Source organism: Ischnura elegans, chromosome 3 (genome assembly GCF_921293095.1).
Source record: "Ischnura elegans chromosome 3, ioIscEleg1.1, whole genome shotgun sequence".
In the NCBI taxonomy this organism is placed as follows: Eukaryota; Metazoa; Arthropoda; class Insecta; order Odonata; family Coenagrionidae; genus Ischnura; species Ischnura elegans.
Window position 1 is genome coordinate 122,748,085 of NC_060248.1, and position 19,902 is coordinate 122,767,986.

Consider the following 19,902-nt stretch of genomic DNA (forward strand, 5'->3'; position numbering starts at 1 on the left):
TCCTTAAGTTTTACGAAATTATTTCAATGCGAATAATATTCATCTAACGTCATCTCATGTGTTGGAAAGGAATATTATTTGGATATCACTGTTTGCAAAACCACGATAGAGCAGAGGAGATGGTTGAGGTGATGCTGAATTACCTGGTCCACACTGTATTACGGCCAATACAAACATCACCACCGACCGCCACGAACAGTAGAAATGGAGGGTAAAAATAAATCAAACACTGAAAACGTAATTACTTTATTAGATCTCATAATATATATGAATTCAATTCGTGATTCTACAAGTTTTTTCCGACATCATGAAAATAGTCAACAGGATAATTTTTAGGCAATTAGAGAAAGACTCTCAGCGCGCAGAAATGTCAATAAATCACGACAATGTTCACTAATTACCGATCACCACGCTGAAGATGACCCAATGCATCCTGCCTGACTGTTCCTTGTTTCCGAGAAAGTTACATACTAACAGGTCACGATCAACGCTGGCAACGAATTAATACTTGATTACCCCACGAAAATAAAGGCGAACTTATGTTTTTTTCGTATAACTATGTACATTAATAATAATACAGGACTGTGTTTTTTTGGAATGCAATGTGGTTCACCCGCTCTCGGTCAGAGAGCTATCAATGACTCACTCGAGAGGTGCGCATCGCGGCCATATCTTCTGCCACAAAACAATGGGCAAAAGCCCAAACTTAAAGTTCGCAAATTAAGATTACCTGAACACGACGAACGAATGCTAGAAAATGCGCCTAAGGGAGCGAGAACTCAACCATACCGTAGAAGCAGCACTTTGAGGTAGTGCATTGTTGAAACATAACATTTTACCTCGACAGGCGAGGCGGGAAAAACAATAACAGGCATCAACAACAAAAGAAAAAGTTGACGGTTGTATGGAGCAATAGTAAATATGCACTCGATCTCTGATATTTTTTCGCTTTACTAAACATTTTCCATTCCATTCCGCAAAGGAATGAGTACTGAAACTAATGGAGATGGCTTACCAATCCTCAAGAGCCAAGAGGAAGACGGGCAACTCGAGAAAGAAGTCGTGAGAACGCCGACTCCACGTGGGTGAGAGAAAGAAGCAAGTGGGCACTGTATTCATTGTTGCGCCGGCCATCTTATCTCCCCAATCGGAGGGAAAAAAATGAAGGCGATCGCGCGACGAGTCGTCGACGACGTCGACACACAAGGTGACCGCCAGGGGCGACACCGTCGACGGTGAAACAGATGACAAGTCGCTGGGCGACACCAAAAGTCACCGATCGAACGGAAAGTAAGGGAGTAAGCCAACCAGTCGAAACTATTCGCGTGAAATTGGACCGAAACGTCGCGGATGGACGCACAAACATCCATGCTAACACACACACGCACAAAAGAGCATACACGGGAACTTTCATGACAACGGACCGAAGAGAAACCTACACACACGGGCATGATCATCATTGCGATTGTTACAATTATAATTTCATCAATTAAGCTCCTCTTCTGGTAACACAATCATATCACAGCCAAAAAGGAGTTCACAAAACACACGCAGACAGGGTGCACTTGCACACATCGAATCTCTTGAGGGCACGAGGTACCAAGCCTCTTTCTCCAAAACAGCAGCTTCGCGCCCCAATTCATACTTGAAACAGCGGCCTCTGGTCTTTTTCGACCCACATCCCGCCGCGTTCGCACTGATTTAAGTGCGACATGACGCCGAGGCAGCTCCTTCAGACCTGACATACCGCCAAAATGGCCCTCGGTGAGCCTCCTTCGTAATCGCCGGGGAAGCAGCACTGGAAGAGGAAAGACCACTAACTCACCTTTTCAGAGTAAATGTTTGAGTCATTACTGCGCTCATCCTGCCAACATTCCGTTGATCCATCAACGATTGCATAATAGCTTTTTCTGACAACCTTGTAGACGAGATTTCTTTCGAATGACGCTATGACCACCTACAAAATAAGCTGCAGGAGTATTGACAGGGCAAGAAGATAAATGAACACGAAAGACCGTGATATTGCCGATTTCGCACGGTCTCATGGTGTTTACCTTTCAAGTAAATGGTAAAGATGTCGTTGACTTCGAAGAGACCGCGAAGGGAGGACTGAGAGGTAGACACGAGGCAGAGAGCGGAAGAGTCGTGGATCATGGCGAAACTACCCGCGTCGGATTCACAGGAACTGAGACCCTAGTCAGAAATACCACGGACATTTCGAACAAGGATAAAGTCATACCGTCATTCACAAGTAAATTTGAGTCAATTTAACGGCAAAGCTGGAGTTTAAGCCGTGTCGTTGTCACAGGCGGGAAATGATCATTCCGAAGCCTTCCTGAATGGGGATCCAGATAACGAGCGTCAACGACATCGTCTACTACCCCAATTGAAAAAGCCTTCTGAAATTCCGAACCACAAGAAACTCGCTAAACGTGACGCTGCTCAGTCAAAACCGTAAGTCATCGATTAGACCATTTTCCTAAGTTCTTAAAAGGTTTTGATTTCACAGTGCAAGGTTGAAAAATCTCCGACGCCTTCCTGAGTAGGGATCCAAACGAGGAGAGCTGCGCCATCACTACTGTCCCCGCCTCTGCCTCTCAGGCTCTCCCTCATCCTTGCCCCCCTTTCCCTCTTCCCCGTTGATTATGTCATTGCTTCCGGCAGGGGGCGGGGCCGTCGTGGGCAGCGGGGGCACGGTGACCCCGAATCGCCGAAGGTCGTCCAGGTAGGGCAGCGGACGCGCAGGCCACGTCCGCCGCGACTTCAGCACTGACGCGTCCCTCGCAATCGACTCCAGCTCCACCACCATCGGATGCATCCGCTGCTCAATCCACTCCGCTATGGCGTAAGGGTCCAGGATGTCTGCCAAAGAGTCCCGGGCCGAGCGGATCAGGGCCTCGACGCTCTGCTGCAGCCGGGCAAGCTGGTCCACGCCCGCCTCCTCCTCCACGCGGAGCGGGCTCGAGAAGTTATGCCGCACGTTGAACGGGGTCATCCAGCCGCGGCGGTGGTGCACGGCGTCCGTCAGGGCGGCGAACTCCCGCTCGGTGCTCTGCAGACGTGCCGTCAGCCGGAACACGAGGGCCCCGGGGAAGATGCAGCGCGAGAAGTGGTCCCAGAGGAAGGGGTCGCCGCTGAGGTCAGCCCAGCCGCCTCCGCTCGGGTCCCGCAGTCCCGAGTCAGGACACGAGAGGGCGGCGTGCACGTCCTTGCGTAGGCTGGCGTTGAAGTGTCCCTTGGAGGCGGCGAGCAGCGAGACGGCGAGCGAGGGCATGGCGGAGGGAAGCAGCTCGCAGAGAACGGCGAAGTGGTCGTAGCGCTGCCAGCCCGTCAGAACCAGACCGCGGAACCCTCCCCTAAACTTGGGACCTTCCCTGGCCATCACGTCCAGCCACCTCAGATTGTTGTCCAGGTGTCTCTTGGCGTTGGGGACGTAAACCGTCTCCCCGAAGGCCCCCTTGAAGGCTGAAGCGGCCCAAACGCGTGGGAATATGGTGGCATATTTGTCCCACACCCCCGGAGGGACGAACCTGTAGACATCCTCGGCGTAGACCCACACCATCGGTTCCACCAGGCTCCCCAGCCCGGACTCCTTCATTGCCTCCGGAGACACGTGGCGCAGCATGTCGTCCCAGACGAGAGGGATGGAGCCGTAGCGGTTCCTCACGTGGGCAGCCACGTGAGCAACGTGGCCCAGGAACAGCCGCTCTCTCGGTACTGATCGGCACCGGGGACACTCGCCCAACTGGAATACCTCGTCGCAGCCGATGTGGATATACTTGGGCGGCCGGCCGGTGGGCGTCGCCTCCGTGTGAGCCTTCACCACCTCGTCCAGCAGCTTCTCCACGAATGTCCGAGATGCGTTGAGCGAGGGGCAGAGCGCGGTGGGCACCCGGTCGTCCTCGCGCAGTGCCGACCACTCCTGATGCTTGAGCGCGAACTCCAAGTGTCCGAATGTCTGCACGAGCGGAATGACTTCGAGGCCGTGGCCGTAGGCAGCGGACAGGATGGCCATCACGTCCTGCCGCGAGTAGGCGTTTGCGGCGGCTAATGGAGTGATGGTGGTCCACGGGAACGCGTCCTCCCACTCGACCAGCAGCCCCGTGGCGCCTAGGTGCACCAGGATGGGCAAGATCCTCTTGATGTACGCGGCGGTGGGCGGAGCCCCTTTCAGGTCCAGATGGACAATGCGGTGCGGGGGCACGTAGAGAGCCTGCCTGGCGGTGGTCCCGCTCATGCCGCCTTCCGCCGCCCCCTGGTCCCCGGCGCCCGCTTCGGTCCCCAGGGGCTGCCGCTGGTCCGCCCCGCTGTCCGGGGCGAAATCTCCACCCGCGCCCCCGTCCGCCCGCCCCTTGTCATCCGAGTACTCTTGCAGGAACAGGTTCCGCCGCTCGACGTCCTCCCGGGCCGGGGGGTCGGGCAGGCGGGCTATCGGCTCGGGCTGCTGCCTCGGGGCCTTGGAGGGCACCCCGTCGGACTGGCCGCCCGAGTCCGCCTGGTTGAGCACGAACTGCACCCGGCGCTGCTTGGCGGTGGCGGCCTGAGGCGGCGTCTCCTCGGAGGGCGCCGCGCCGCCGCTGTCGGAGGATGGGACCGCCTTGGCCGCGGCGTCGGAGCGGCCGAAGACGCCGAAGGCGGAGTACTGCAGGCAGACGAGGAAGAGGAGGAGGGCGGCGATCGCAGCGAGGAGCGTCGACTTGCGCCGCCACGCAGTGAAGCCGAGGCGGCCTGCGTACGAGGCCGCAAGACGCATGGCCGGATCCTGCGGGTGGAAGAGAAGAAAACAGACAAATTAAGCGATGTGAAAAATGGGGGGTGGAGGGTAGTGAGCGCTATGGTGCCTCGTTTTGCCACTTTTTTTTGGGAGCTAATTTTTATTTTCTCCACCGTATCGCTTTAGGACATTGTTTAAACTTTGTTTTTTTGCGATTATTACTTTGATTTGCTATTACCTTTGTTGGATATACTATATTGATTACTAAACGATGGCAAGTTTTGACTTTATATGTGATAGTTGTGTGCTGTGGTCTCGGATTACACAAAGCCCTGCACGCGTATTTGGAGCTCCCACCGCCTGAACGAATGTGCAAGCATTATTTTTGTTATTGTGTGTGGTTTTTATGACTGTGTTGTCTGGGAAATCAGTTGCATGCTGGTGATTGGACAATAGGGTGCCTCGTTTTGCCACTTTCTTTAAGCAGCGAATCGTAATACCCCGAAAAAGTTGCGTACTCGGGTGGGTATTACAGATATGATTTTTTTTTCAAAATCGGGTAATATCTTCTGTTCGCTATTTTGTCTTGAAATTTCGAAATTTTTAACCAAAAACGTTAAAAATGTAATTAATTTAAATTTGGTTTCAGCAAGCACTCATTTCTTCCAATAATGTATAACATTGGTCTTTCATTGATATTTTAGACCAAATACTTCAGCTCCATTCCTCTTAATTATCGAGAAAATGACCTTTTTCGTGTCCCAGAAAGCAGTTTTGTGGGTGGGCAACCCGCATCACACAGTCTCATTCTACTCTACGCATGTGTTAAATGACGCGAAATAGAGATTTTTTTAAGAGTCAAAAACGTGTAAATCATGTCTGAAGTTGTCAAGGGTAGTCACTAGGATGAGTGTATACTTTTTTATGCCACTTTTATATCACTGAGCGCTCAGAGCCCTCGATAAGTACGGGAGCGGCGGAGGAAGCTACTTAGTATACTCTCAGCCTGCCTGAATGGGAGATGTCATTTGAGCAATACAGTGGGGCATTAGAAGCATCAACCAACAAAAAATTGGCCAACTGCAGCCAAAAAATGAGCACCTACCGATCAACAACGAGTGCTCTGTATAGAGGAGGCAGAAAAGTTCGCTCCGAGAAACAACGGAGCACTCACACAAAGCTGCTACGTAGCGGTTGGATACTCAGGGAGAAATTCCACAAATGTGATGGTAGCGATTCGCGCACCTACTTCTCATGAATGGACCCATGGTTTAAAAAGAATCCCAGATGAATGATTTAAAGTGTGAGTGAAGAGTGAACTTTGATTAAGGAGTGGATTTTAATTAGGTGCCAACATGGTCCAGGTACACTTCGTTGTCGGGGTAGTAACTATGTGTAATGCTGACCAGATGGATGTAACAAGAACTCTTCCATTGACTTAAATAATCTCGTTGCGACATGTTTAAAAAATTTATGGATCTCTTTTCAAATGATGATAATTAGAAATTAGTGTTAACAGTCGAGTCAATACTAAACGTCTGCGGAATGTGCAACGATTTCAATGTGCTCGTTATGTTCCGTGTTGTTATGACACATTAAAATAAAAAAAATATCTGCATTGAAATCCTCATTCATGTCAACGATTAATTTTCATAGCACTTTCACCAACCGCATCAAAGGTAAAGTAGTAAAGAATTCTCAAACAGAGCGTTAAAACATTTACGGATAAATCATCACCAACCCACCGAAAATTATACATTCTTTAAGAATATAAATTGCACTTCAAGAAAATATCAACTTCACGATGGAATTTGGAAGTAATGCTATAAATTTCTTAGATTTAAATATTTCAATTGTTCATGGACGTCACGCATTTTGAGTTTGCAGAAAACCGACGTTCAGAGACGTCATTATTTCAAATAATTCTTCCCAACACCATGTGCACAAACTTGCTCCGTTATGGTGAATGACATTAGATTAGTCAACATTACTATGCTTGAAGCTAATTTCAAGAAGGAGTTATTGGTGAATAAAACTCAAAAACGCCACTCAAAATGATTCCAAATATGAGGTGGTGGATATGCTACTACATAGACGCGTAGATTTTAACCTAAGAAATCGACACAGTTTACTCCGTTCAAGGTTCTTGTCTCGATCGTTGGGTCAAATTACCCTTTTTAGGGAAATTTTCTCATAAAGTAATGAAAATGGTCCCTGTAGATAAATACACTTTCTTTTTCATAATATTATGACCGTAGGAAAACTATTGCTCAATTCCTAAGACCGGTATGACTCTTGGGGCAAAAGTGGGGTATACACATTCCATTGTAATGGCTGTGGTATTTGTTACATAAGCCAATCAAGCTAACAGTTAAAACTAGGGATAAAATAACATTGACACACCAATATATTTCTAGAAAATTTTATATTGCAAAATTAATGCGTTTTTCCAGTAATTTTAGTAACTTTAATACAATTGTTTTAAATTGCACTGACAAAAAGGATAAGCAAGATTTTGTTTTGAAAAATATGAAAAATTTTAATAGCCCCGGACATATTTATAATGACACTATATTCTCCAGGCAATCCCTTCCGTTAAATTTAAGACTTTTCCTGCTGTCCAGAGACCTGTCGCTCATTATATCCTTGGTTATGTTTTTTCTCCATCGTCACTTTTACCTTGAAACAAACCACCTCTTTTCTCTTCCATAACAATTCTTTTTTTTCCCTCTCGTATTCTCACACCTTAGTTCTGTTATCTCCAAATCGCTCCTTTAAGTCAACTATGAACGTCAATCCTTATCTTAATGTTTAAACTTTTCCCACCGCTTTATCCTTCTCTTTAACTCTTCTCTGCATTTTGTATCATATATGATAAAGTACACTCATTGCTGGTTATTTCTGAAGGGCAACATTCTACCTCTCAAACGCACGATTTGTCAGAAATGATACACCCCGTCGTTATATTATGTGGTACTCGAAGCAGTCAGTAGGTGCCAAAGGTGATCAGTGATTCTAGTTATGTTGAAGTACGTCACCTCCCCGCATGAGAAACGAGAGAGAGGATTTGCCCAAGTGATACCTATATATGTCATCACTAAAGATAAGGGGGCCAATGAGAAGTTATCAACGAGTATGTGGAATGAAAACTTTTTGTGGAAAATAGCCAAATTTGCGATACATATCCAATGAACGTAAAAGTTGTCTATAACCGTAATGTATTCTATTTGACACACATTAAAATGTTTCCTTAACAATTAAAAAATAGCAGAAAAATTTATTAAAATCTAGTGATGGAAGCTTTTCTGGATATATTTTATAAAGAAATTTGTTTCGCACGTATTTTGAAATTCATGCAGTTAAAGGTTAAAAATTTTCTTTTTCTCCCTCTTGAATCCTTCAACCCCTATTAACTCCTCCCTCGCCCTCTCTCATGGTACATAAATACACTGAGACCTATGGGATGTATTTAACTCGATATCAGTGACGCATATAGGAAAAAAAACTAAAGGGGTTGGGGCGCAACAAATATCTTGAGCTACCTTTATTTTTATCGTAATTAAAAATAATCAAGTCGCATGCTAAGTTTAAGAAATTTTTAAATAAACTTAGTACACATAAGACAATACCATTTTACGATGTAAAAAAGTTACAATTCTAGTTTTTCAATGTTCGGCAACGCAGGCGGCCCCGCAAAGGGGAAGGGTGTCCCCCATCTTAATCCGCCACTGCACGATATGAGTTAATAAGTTTAAACCAAGATTGGCTTTTAATAAACCTTTGGACTAGAATAACTAGTGTTCTCATCCCCGTAAGTGTATTCTGAATTTTCTCAGAGTAAACCCAGAAGCTATTTTATACGATGGTGTAATAGATTATCAAGTAATTTTTATAAGTCCTGCAAAAAATGAATAAATATTGATTGGAACAGAGGCCTGAAAACTTTCGAATGAGCTAAGCGAAAATGATGATTTTGACAGGCAGAGGTGCGTTTACTTAGCAACGAGTGAAGCAAACAAAGATTAAGGCGATGGGAGAATTTGTTGGATGCTATCGCCATGCATCTTTTTTACATTTATAAATTTTCATGTTAGGCAATTTAATAGAAATTTTATCTTTTATTTTGCTGTATTTCCGAATATATTTTGCTGGGAATAAAATGGCCTAGTTACAAGTAGCGTGATCATGATAACAGAACCACAAAACCTATCAGATTCGACCATCTTAGGAAAGAGAGAGCGTGAAATTTATTCAAGGTTTGGCTCATACCTCCTAAAGGGACATCCATTAATTAAATGAAGCGTTTAGGGGGTAAGGGGGTCAAGCCGATTCTCACTTAATCTCACGAGGGGGGATAGAGGGGGGTCCTGGAAAATATCACGATTTTTTTTGCGCAAGAAACTTTCGCTAGAAATAGTGTAAAATTGCGTACTTATTAATCTTAAATACAGGTTTTTGCTAAATTTAAATAAAAATAATTAAACGATTTCTTTCTATAAATCCAATGCGACGAAGCATAGATTAAACGTACATAAACTGACAATACGCATTTTGAACAATCTCACGAGAGATAGCGAAAGGAGAGTGCCGATTCAAATCTCGCTACATATATCTCACTAAGGGGGCAGGGGTGGTCGAAAAATCCCCAACAGCACTTCACATAATTAATGGACGCCCCCTTATGAGAATATATGCGTACAGAAAACTATAAAGGCAGATATGTATATTTATTCGTAATTTCATAAAAAAAACCCTAGGTTGGGCAGAATCACAGAACACACAAAAAAATGGATAAAACACTCACAGTAATTACTAAATTTTCGGTGGCGTATTACCACTTTCCTCAGAGTTAGGTAGGAGAAATTTAGTATTTACTGTGAGTGTTTTTTTATCCTTTTTTTTGTGTGTTCTGTGATTCTGCCCAACCTAGGATTTTTTTACGTTATTTACCTCGTCGAGGAACATTTCCAAGTGTCTATTCGTAATTTCATTAATAGATGGAAAATGCGGCACAAGTCACATCGAGAAATGCAATGGAATAATTATAGGGGATAACATGGAAACAAAAGCAATCCTTCACCATTATTTCATAGTTCGTCAAAATCATCTCGCGTAATTAATTGACGCACACTAATATGTCTGCGAGATTCGATTGCCATACTCAAATCACCCTGTCACAAATTCGTCACAGTTCCATGAGCGGAAATTAACTAATGTCGCAGAGCTCCGGAATTATTGAGCGCTCACGCTGGGAAATGCTGTTTCCTGTAGCAGAAGGTTACGGCATCATGTGCGAGGGATTTGGGATTTAAGTGGGCATTACTTATTAATTCATAGGCGGGGCTGTCTCGTTGCAAATCCCCGTCTCAAGTTGCGCAATCAATTTTGCCCGCAGGCGGAGCGAGACGCACGCATAGCGCAGGTGATCTCCGGGATGCATAATCATCAGGATGTATTAGGGAAGAGACGGGCCGAGGAAGATGCGCCGCGAACCAATTTATTCCAGAGAAGAAGATTTCGAGAGCTCTCATTTGTAACAAACACTATCAATTATACATATTAATATGAAAAAAGATTTAAAGGTAAGTACAATTACCACGAGTCATATAGTTTGCCTCGCTGATATCTAGGGCAGGGGTCTCCAATTTACTAGGCCACGAGGGCCACATTCCAAGTTCCGAATCGCCCCGCGGGCCGGATAGCAAATTTGCCGATCACTGAAGTATTCGATACCAACGTCTACTGAAGAATCCGGTGGTGTATTTCTTATTTACGAACAGTTGATGGCGACTTTGACGTGCTGTACAGCGCTGCAATGCTCCATACGACGTCTCACAGAGTTAAACGAGCGAGAATCGCGCGCTACTTGAAACGAGTGCGCGGGCCGGATCAGGCCCGCGGGCCGTATTTTGGAGACCCCTGATCTAGAGGATTTAATGAAAGCGACAGCAAATATAAAAGGACTCGTTTGATCCCGTCTCTCTATACTACATTGTACTTTAAATTCAAGTATTGCACATTAAATTTTGAATGAGGAGAAAAACAAATAAATGAATCCACACTTGATGTATGCAGCATTTAAACAAAACAATGCTTCTCACAAAACTGGTATTAATTAGCATTTGAAATTATCATGGATTTTAATGTGAACGTAGGCAAAATTGGGAGTAAGGCTATAATGAAATTTTCTCCAACAAAGCAGATTAAGAACTCGAGAATTGCCGGTACACGGTTTTTCCATCGAAATATTATCTAAAATACCTGTAATCTGCCATACCAAGAGCCAATCCCAGAATAAAATGGAGTGAAAATATTACCCTCCATATTAATCCTGATTTAAAGCCACCTTAGAAAAAGGCAATACCTCAGCGAAGTCTTGTCTATTAAGGCGTTCCAATGCACTGCGTACGCTTGTGATTTTCTTCCGTACGAAACCGATTTTTTAATCCTAGTTAATTATCATATTATTGCAGACAGTCTTTTTCTGTCATTCCGTAAATGCCCCATTTATACTGCACCTACAGTTATAAATGAGAAATCATTTTAAACGTTTAATCTCCGGCTTCTAACGAAAAATACAATCTCAACAGCAACTTTCACTCTTTACCAATGAATTTAATTTAAATTTTTCGATTCTTTTCATGTCAATTACTCGCTCGATGTCGATTGAGCATTGTACATTATTTTATTTTAAACTTCAAAAAGGATTTAAAACACGTTAAATCCACAACTAAAGCAAAGAAATGTAACTAACGTAAAATATAACGTAAGTGAAAGTGCGAAGTATTTGTACGGATTACCTGGTTTACTATTATTAAGGCTAATCCCGACAATCAAGTTATCCGAGCAGGGTTCATTCCCAATTAGTTCGCATTTGCAGCTTGAGTCCAATGTAGTTTTCGAGTGTCATGAAAAGAGATACGTGAAAATCGCGCTTTCATTTTTATTTTATCGCACTTTCAATAACAGTTTATTGCATTTTGTAACGTCTATTTTTTTATTTTCATAATGAGGTAGATGACGATGAAATTAGTGAAACATAGTTATATGACAAAATACAGAATATTTTAAATAATTACGTTGTAGAAAATAATAAATTAAGGAATTAGACATATAGTGGCGGAGGTGTAGCTTGCCCGCGCCCACTTGTAGTTCGCGGCCAGGTATAGAGTCCCAGCCAACTAGCAGCTGGCCAGTCGCTCACATGCTTTAAGCGGTGAGTGTCGGCGGAGCATTTAAACTGCGCTCGGCACAAAATGTACGAATTTTGCCGTCGAAAAGGCAAATTTGCGTAAAAATATCATAAAAGTCCAGTCATCGCATCTATTCGTAGCATTTATTTGCACACATCGCATCTATATCGCATTTACGATTTTCACGCATTTCTAGTCACGAATTAATTGATAGCAGCAGGAACGTGACGTCGTGTCTGGGCTGGTGTTGGGGCCAAACGCGTAGAGCACGCTCATGGGTCGAGGTATGTTTACGCGGAGAGCACAAAACGGACAGAGAAACAAATGAGGAATCGTGTCCGTCAGACTGTCCAGCCAGACGCACTCACAGACGGCAGGGCGGGAAAAAGAGAGCGGATTGGAGGATGCTCCACTCTAACGAAACTCCCCGTGAGCTCCCACGACTCCAATTCAAAGCCCTCTCGACTGCAGCGCTCTCACGGAATGAAAAGGGAGCGTCGTGTGTGGAGCCCTCTCGTGTGAAGAGGGCGCTGCCGTTAGAGAGCGAAACGGGACTAGAACGGAGAGGCGACAACAGAAACAACAAGCACGTCCCTCGGAGGCAGAAACGGCGCGAAGGCCAATGATGAGGCCGGCACTCTCCATTGCAGAGTCCTCTGGATGGCAGTTCTCTACACTACTCCCTCTTAGGGTCTATTTAGTGTATTATCAACAATCCAGAGAACTCTGCTCCATTGCTCAAAGCAGAGTCCTCTCTATTGGGTGATTTCCTGTTATTTTTTACCCTAAATCGAAAGATTATTACTCCTGGAGTATGTATTTCACGCTTTCAGATTTTTAAATGACGATATCTATTTTTCGCGATTAAATGAAAAGTGACAATTTTCAACCACGCGAAAACGCGACGGCTAAGTTTGAATGCTGGGAAAATCCCAAGTGACGTCAGTCTGGTTCCCGCTGGCGCCGTGTGAAGTGACCTTGGGGCGAGGATATGTGCGCCGCTGCGATGCAGGCTGCTAGCAGGTAGCGCTTGGCTTAAATAAGGATTATTAATACCCTATCACACGAAGAAAACTTTCCGACCATAGGCAGTTTTAATAGGTGATTATTATCAAGACATGTTTCCCTGAGCTCTGTGCCTCATGCATGCATTGGTAATCTCTGACGATGTAAAACTCCTATCTGCTCGTATAGAAACTAGGTCCCTGTGACGTCGCGTGGAGTGGAATCGCATGGGCGCCAATATAGCCTTTTTCAAATGAGGTTAAAATTGATTGAGGGTATTATTAATCCTTATTTAAGCCAAGCGCTACCAGCTAGCAGGGTATTCTGCTACCCTTTCACTTTTCATTTAATCGCGAAAAATAGATATCGTCATTTAAAAATCTAAAGGCGTGAAATGCGTACTCCAGGAGTAATAATCTTCCGATTAAGGCAATAAAAAAGTAATAGGAAACCACCGTATTGGGGGGCTTTATTAATAAATTACGTGAGGCTTTGAGGGGGACTGGGGGAGAGGAGGTGAAGCCGAATCTCACCCAATCTCATGCGGGGAATAGGGGAGGTCCTGGCGAATATCACGTAATTTTTTTCCGAGAGAAACTGTAAAATTACGATCATAGTAATCTTAAATACTAGTCTCCAATAAACAATCAACAACAAACCCAACGCAATGAAGCATAGATTTATTTACATAGATATACTTGCACTGAAAATACGCATTTTGAACAATATCACGTGAGATTAGAAGGAAGGGTCGAGCAAAATCTCACAATATCACTCCAAGGGGTGAGGGGGCGAGTCAAAAAAATAGCCAAAATCACCTCACGTAATTAATGGACGCCCCCTTGTAAGAATTGTAAGCACAGAGGGATTTGTTTGGCGTGCCGGATGAAATTATCCGGATGTGTCTCTCGGGTCTGGAGACCCCTGGCTTACTGTCGGCGTCAAAATGATGTGCCGCTGTACTTTGCGAATTTATATCTGGACTTCAGTGCATAGGCCATAATAATGAATAATACGTCATTTTCAAGGAAATTGTATTCAAAATTCATATGTATTTTTTGTTTTATGAAAAATTCAAAAATGTAGACACGCGAGTGAAATACATTTTTCCGCGCACCATAAAATTAGCCGTGTTGTCAACTTCATGAACTTTGTAACTCAACCTTGGGAAAACTACCACGTCTACATAACGTTCATCTTCCAATTTAAGTTGAAAACATTAATATAGATGAATAAAATGGCTTTTGCGTATTTTAGAACGCATATTTTGTTGCAAAATAATGAAAATGTTTAAACACTATCTAGTCCTACAGATTATCCCAAAAGAAAAAAATGAAACTGATAGGAAGACTTCTTAATTTATTTGAAAAGTTTCTATGATCCGAAAATACATGATTTTTTTATGTAGTATAGATTATACATGGGCATTAAAAGAGTACGCCGGAGCCGGAGCAAACGAATGCTGCGTTGCCACGCCTTGCGCGTGAAACTTTGCTTCTCGGTAAACAGCATAGGCCCGGCGCGGCCCCATTTGGCAACATGGCATTGATAGAAGTTATTGGCATTCACAAACATCAATATTTTTTTATAGATTATGTATCCGCCCACCCGCCACCAATCCCTGCCCTTAGGTGTAGTGATGGCCCAAGTTTAACGTTTCAATGATCCCCATCACCATTCAGCATTCACTTGGGTACCGATCGTTGGTCACCATAGCGATACACACAGATAATTCGCAACCAGCCTAATTAGTCACCAATATTATTAACAACACTAAATTACGCGGGATTTTACAGCTGCTGCAGAAAATATATTTTTAAAAATTATAACATTGTTTGATACTAAGTGGTTTTAATAATATTTACCGGAAAGCTTATACGTTGAAAAACAAAATCTGTGCCCGATTTTTGTATTTTTAACGAAATTAATAAATTATGGCAAAACTTCAGAAGGTTAATGTATAAATTTTGATAAACAAAATCCGTTATTAAAAATAATATAATATTGAAAATATTATGAAGTTATAGGAATTTTTTGCTATAACTGTATTGACTGTGTATAATGGAAAGATAAAATATTCAGTTAACTATTGCATTTGTCACAAATACAATTATAAAAACGAATTTCAAAATTAATGCTAAAAAATTGTTTTCACTCAAAAAAATAAATCACCTTATTTAGGCCCAAGGTCCAGCGTTTCAAATTTGCGCATAAAAAACAACATGTTCATGCCCAATAACGCGGCGTACGTTTGTTTTACATTTGACAATGGAATTATACAGAAAGGTGTATAAATGTTGGAGTTATACTGAAGTTATACAGATTCATTATCAAAATTCACTAACTCTTGGTTAATGTTTTCGGCGGACGAGGATAAAAAGAAGCAGTGGTGCACAGTGACGTACCTCGATGCACTTCCTCTGAAAATGGCTCATCATTTACCCAAGGACAAATTCCGCTTGGCTTTTAAACCTTATTCCACCTTAAGGAGACTGATAGTTAAATGCAAGGACCATATAGACCGATTGGATAGATGTGGAGTATATTCTTTGAAATGCAGCGATTGCAATGGTGTATACGTGGGACAGACAGGAAGAAGTTTTGAAATCAGGAAAAAAGAACATTTAAGTGCTTACAAACATAATAAAGATGAAAAGAGTAATTTTGCTAAGCACTTAATATGTAACTGCCACAGAAGCGATTTTAAAATGAATATTTTAAATTTTTGCAATGACCGCCGAGAACTGGATTCTAGGGAACAGTTAGAAATTTTAAAAATTATTGAAAATCAAGATAGTGCCCTTATAAATGAATACCTCTACCCATCCTTTTCACCTATTCTGGCGTCCGTTTTAAAATTCATCAAGTAACTAGGTAACAACAAGATTAACAACAAGATAAACAAATTATAATTAGCACCTGATGATGATGATGATTACTCATTGAAACCCGGGTCGCGCTCTTATAAAATAAGTGGTATAATTAACTGTCTATATCCAGGAGAGAAAAAGATTCATTATCATAGATTTGAGATTTTTGCTGTAGCATTGTAATTAATAGTTGAAGAGAAAGAATTTGAATTAATATGTTAAAAGAGAGAAATTTAAACGTGGGACCTTGGAACAAGGCATCGTGGTTTAGTAGGGATTTTTGTGCCCAAAATATTAATTACGATGGGATTTCAATTTATCCCACAGCTTCTGGCCACTGCACAGCCACCATGACCTCTCTTAACGTTAAAAGGCAACAATCCTCTATTACTAATGTGATTGGCACGGGTCTTAAGGGCGTTTTACACGGGGCACGTACTTGCACAATCTGATGTGTGTACGAAGGCGCAGTCAAAATTGCGTCGTGAAAAAACGGTGAATTGCAAGAACTCATGCGACAATGCGTGGACGTGAGATGGCAAAATAGCCCCTGTTCTAATTTTGTTCATGCATTCGCGGGATTCCACGCTATTTTAGAAATTAATGCAGCTATAACCTGCGCAATTCCGTGCCCCGTGTAAACCGGCCTTTAGGCCCCTTGCACGCACACCCAATTTGGTCGGCCGGTAAAATATCGGATCGGTCACTGTGGATCGCCGGTGCCGGCTCAAAAACATAGCAACTTTTCGTTTGACCGGTCAAAACCCGGCGTGTGTGCAAGCATCCCTTCGCCGGTAAAATATCGGCCGATATTTTACTGCCTAATTTTCGGACTTTCGACGTTGCTATGCATCAGAAGTAGCTAATGGATTGTTGGGAAACATTGACCTTATGGAATATAGATGACCGAGTTACTTGAAATGTGGATGTGGAAGAGGAAAATGCAGGAAAAATGCAAAAAAAAGATTAGAGGTGCTAAAGGTGAGAGGAAGGTTAAACATGACGAAATTCGTTTTTAGATTGGAATTAAATTGGAGCAATCATACTGGAATAACCTAACTAAATATTGAATTATTTAGTTGATTTTTTTAAGGATACAATTCGTAATTGATGTGAATACACTAACGAGTGCGTTCTCACGTCAAATGGCATTCCCATTTTCCGTTTCCGGGAGTGTGCAGGCAAGCAGCTTTTGCCATCCGAGCAGCTTTAAAATATTAAATAACTCTTCAGCCTAACCAGAACCAACATTTCATTTCTCTAGAAGGTAAAGCCTGAATCACACGATCATTTTTTTCGTCACGGAAGTGATCACTATCGCGATCACTTTTCCCGTCGCAAAAAGCGATCGCTCTAGTGATCATTTTCCTGAATCACACGGTCACTCCCGCCGTCGCTTTTCGCATCACTTCCGATATCACAGCTCGTTGTCATGGGACCCACATCACGCAAATATACAGCGTGTTTGTTTATTTATGTCATTTCCACAATTGTCAAACGCTGCGCTGCAATCACACCATACGGTCATGCGTTCTGATTGGCTGATATGGGGTTTTAGGGACGGTTTTAGCGACGGAAAAAGCCACCGGACGAGTGAGGAAAAATAGCGATGGGAGTCCTCATCGCGATCGCGAAAAACAATTGCCGGCGACGATCATTTTGCGAGTGATCACACTAGTGATCGCAATAGTGATCACTTTCGCGACGAAAGAAATTATCGTGTGATTCAGGCTCAACATTTCACTAATCTATGACCCAACTATTGCAGCGGCAACCAAGTTGCTAGCATCAAGTGTTACGTTTTCCCTATACTCAACAATAAATACAAGCCATCAAGACAAATCCGAAGGGATAGCAATTTTGGAATTAAAACATCCAGTTTTCATTTCCGGGAGCCGCAGTGCAAGCAGCTTACTCGTCCTACGGCTACAGAATCCATATTGCAGGCCACATCATTAGAGATGACAGATCTTTAATCCCAGATAATATGGCCAGCAATGCACGCAAAAGCTGCTCGGATGACAAATCTCCTAGCGTAGCGACTCCCGGAAACGAAAAATGGATGCAATCCGACATGCGAAAATGTAAGCCACGCAAATATGAACAGATAACGGGGACCGTTCCATTTATGGAGGAAAAAGCGCAGATAATGACATAATGCCGGCTTAATCTGAAATGGAATACGTAGGTAATGAAGTAGGTAGGAACGAGGGAAACAGTCAATTTGTCTAGCTCAGGCGTACGATACAATATGAAGTACACAAAAGGGAATTCCCATCCATGAAATAATAAGGTATCGAGCAGCGAACGGAGAAAGACAATTAGCCATAAATGACGCACTTAGCAAAAGAATTTTTATATTTCGTCTAGTCTTCAACTCTTACTTACATTTTAATGTGAGCTCATGACGTTAAGGTCATTACGGCGGCGGGGTAAATTCCTCGCCTGCCACGCAGGAGGTCGCGGGTTCGAGTCCGGCCTGGGTGGATTCACCTTTCCACGGCATTGTTGTTCGTGTACAGGTAATTATTAAATTTGTTGAAAACCCCGATATAAAATGGCCAATAAGAGCTTTATTCGGTGGTTTGGGAATAAAATAGAATGAAAAATGTATAATGGCCGAAGAAAAAAAATCTATTAATTATCATTAAATTATTTTTTAATAATAGTCAGATTTTCGTGTTACTCGGGACAGGAACTTATTATTTATTTTTAATTCATAGGTATGTAAATCAAAAAGACACTCAGGGGCAATGTTCGTACAAATAACCATGCTTTGGCATCTTTCAATTGAAATATAAGATGTTTTTCTCTTAATCCTTTATTAGTTCTAAGATGAAAATTGTCCACCCTAGCCCCGGTTTGGGGGTCTCCAATTTACTAGGCCACGAGGGCCACATTCCAAGTTCCGAATCGCCTGGTCTAACTCATTTTTTTATCTCTTAGCGTAGTTGAATGCGTGTAGTTAAAAAAGTTTTCGGCATTTTAAATCATTTATACCACAATACTAAATATAAATTTCGGTTACCAGCGTGTAGTTCAAAAATATATTTGAAATGAAAAAAAAAACATTTTTGTAGCACCAGATTACGGGAATAAGCGATCAGTTAGTAGTTACTATGAGAATCCTTTGATGGGCCGATTCGTTAGGAAAAATGCTATCAGGCTACAATTACAACTCATTTCAGCGCGTAATTCGGATCGCTCTGACTATCAGCGACGCGATTTTTGTTAACGCCATTTAAATGCGCGGCGGGCGACAACGGACATATAGAGAGGCTGGATGACCCGATTGTATTAAAAGTGGCCTTGGCATTAGGATCAGGACTTCAGGGCGAAAGCGCACACAGATACGAGCCCATCCACGGCCGTATGCTTCTCCTATATGGAGTAGTTGCGCCTCTCACCGCGAGAGGCCACTCGAGAGGGGGGGGGGTGGAGTGCACTGAAGTCTGCTCCGCCCCGGATCGTCCTTTCCTCTTCCCACGCGAGCACTCACACACACGCGCACCAATTGGGTCACACAGCGACATGAGTCGAGGGCCTCATAGAGATCGCCGTATGAGCCGCAGTGCGTTTCCCTGCCACCCGCACTAACAAGAGATAAAAATATTCGGAATACTTAAAGTTACCACTCCTCTTTTCCATGCTAGCGCTTGTTGCTGAATGAGTAAATAAAAAAAGAATAAAAAAACACGTTTTTTAAAAGTGCAAAAAGCACCGAAAAGAAAAAAATAGGGGATAAATTACTCGGGGAGAAATACGTGGGTGCTTATCAGACTTATTAAAATTGGCCATTAACATTCGTCTAAACTGGGATTTCTAAAACCAAATAATTTGTATATTATGAATACACTAATGGTGGGTAACGAATCGCAATCAATGCCTTTCGTTTTCTTTGATGAAGGAAACTACCCTATTCAAATAGATAACTTTATGAGCTCAACGGAGAACTCGCGATCCATTTTTTCCCCAATAGAGTGTAATTAGCCCGGTCAAAATAGACATTGACCCTTGCATAAATTGCCAACAAGCTGAAAATTTGCATGAACCTTAAGGATACCGCTCTAATGAAATCCTGAAAAGTACCCATCGATCCCGTGTGTGTAAAAAAAAGTTA

At 43.0% G+C, this 19,902-nt stretch overlaps 1 protein-coding gene across 1 annotated transcript in view; it reads right to left on the minus strand.

The window, feature by feature from the left end:
• Window positions 1-230: 230 nt before the first annotated feature.
• LOC124156482 (hexosaminidase D) overlaps window positions 231-19,902 on the minus strand; it is a 149,648-nt gene continuing 129,976 nt past the window's right edge. The window contains exon 4 of the mRNA XM_046531053.1: window positions 231-4,762. Coding sequence (XP_046387009.1) covers window positions 2,576-4,753 — 2,178 coding nt within the window. The 5' untranslated portion in view covers window positions 4,754-4,762 and the 3' untranslated portion in view covers window positions 231-2,575. The remainder of the gene's footprint in view (window positions 4,763-19,902) is intronic.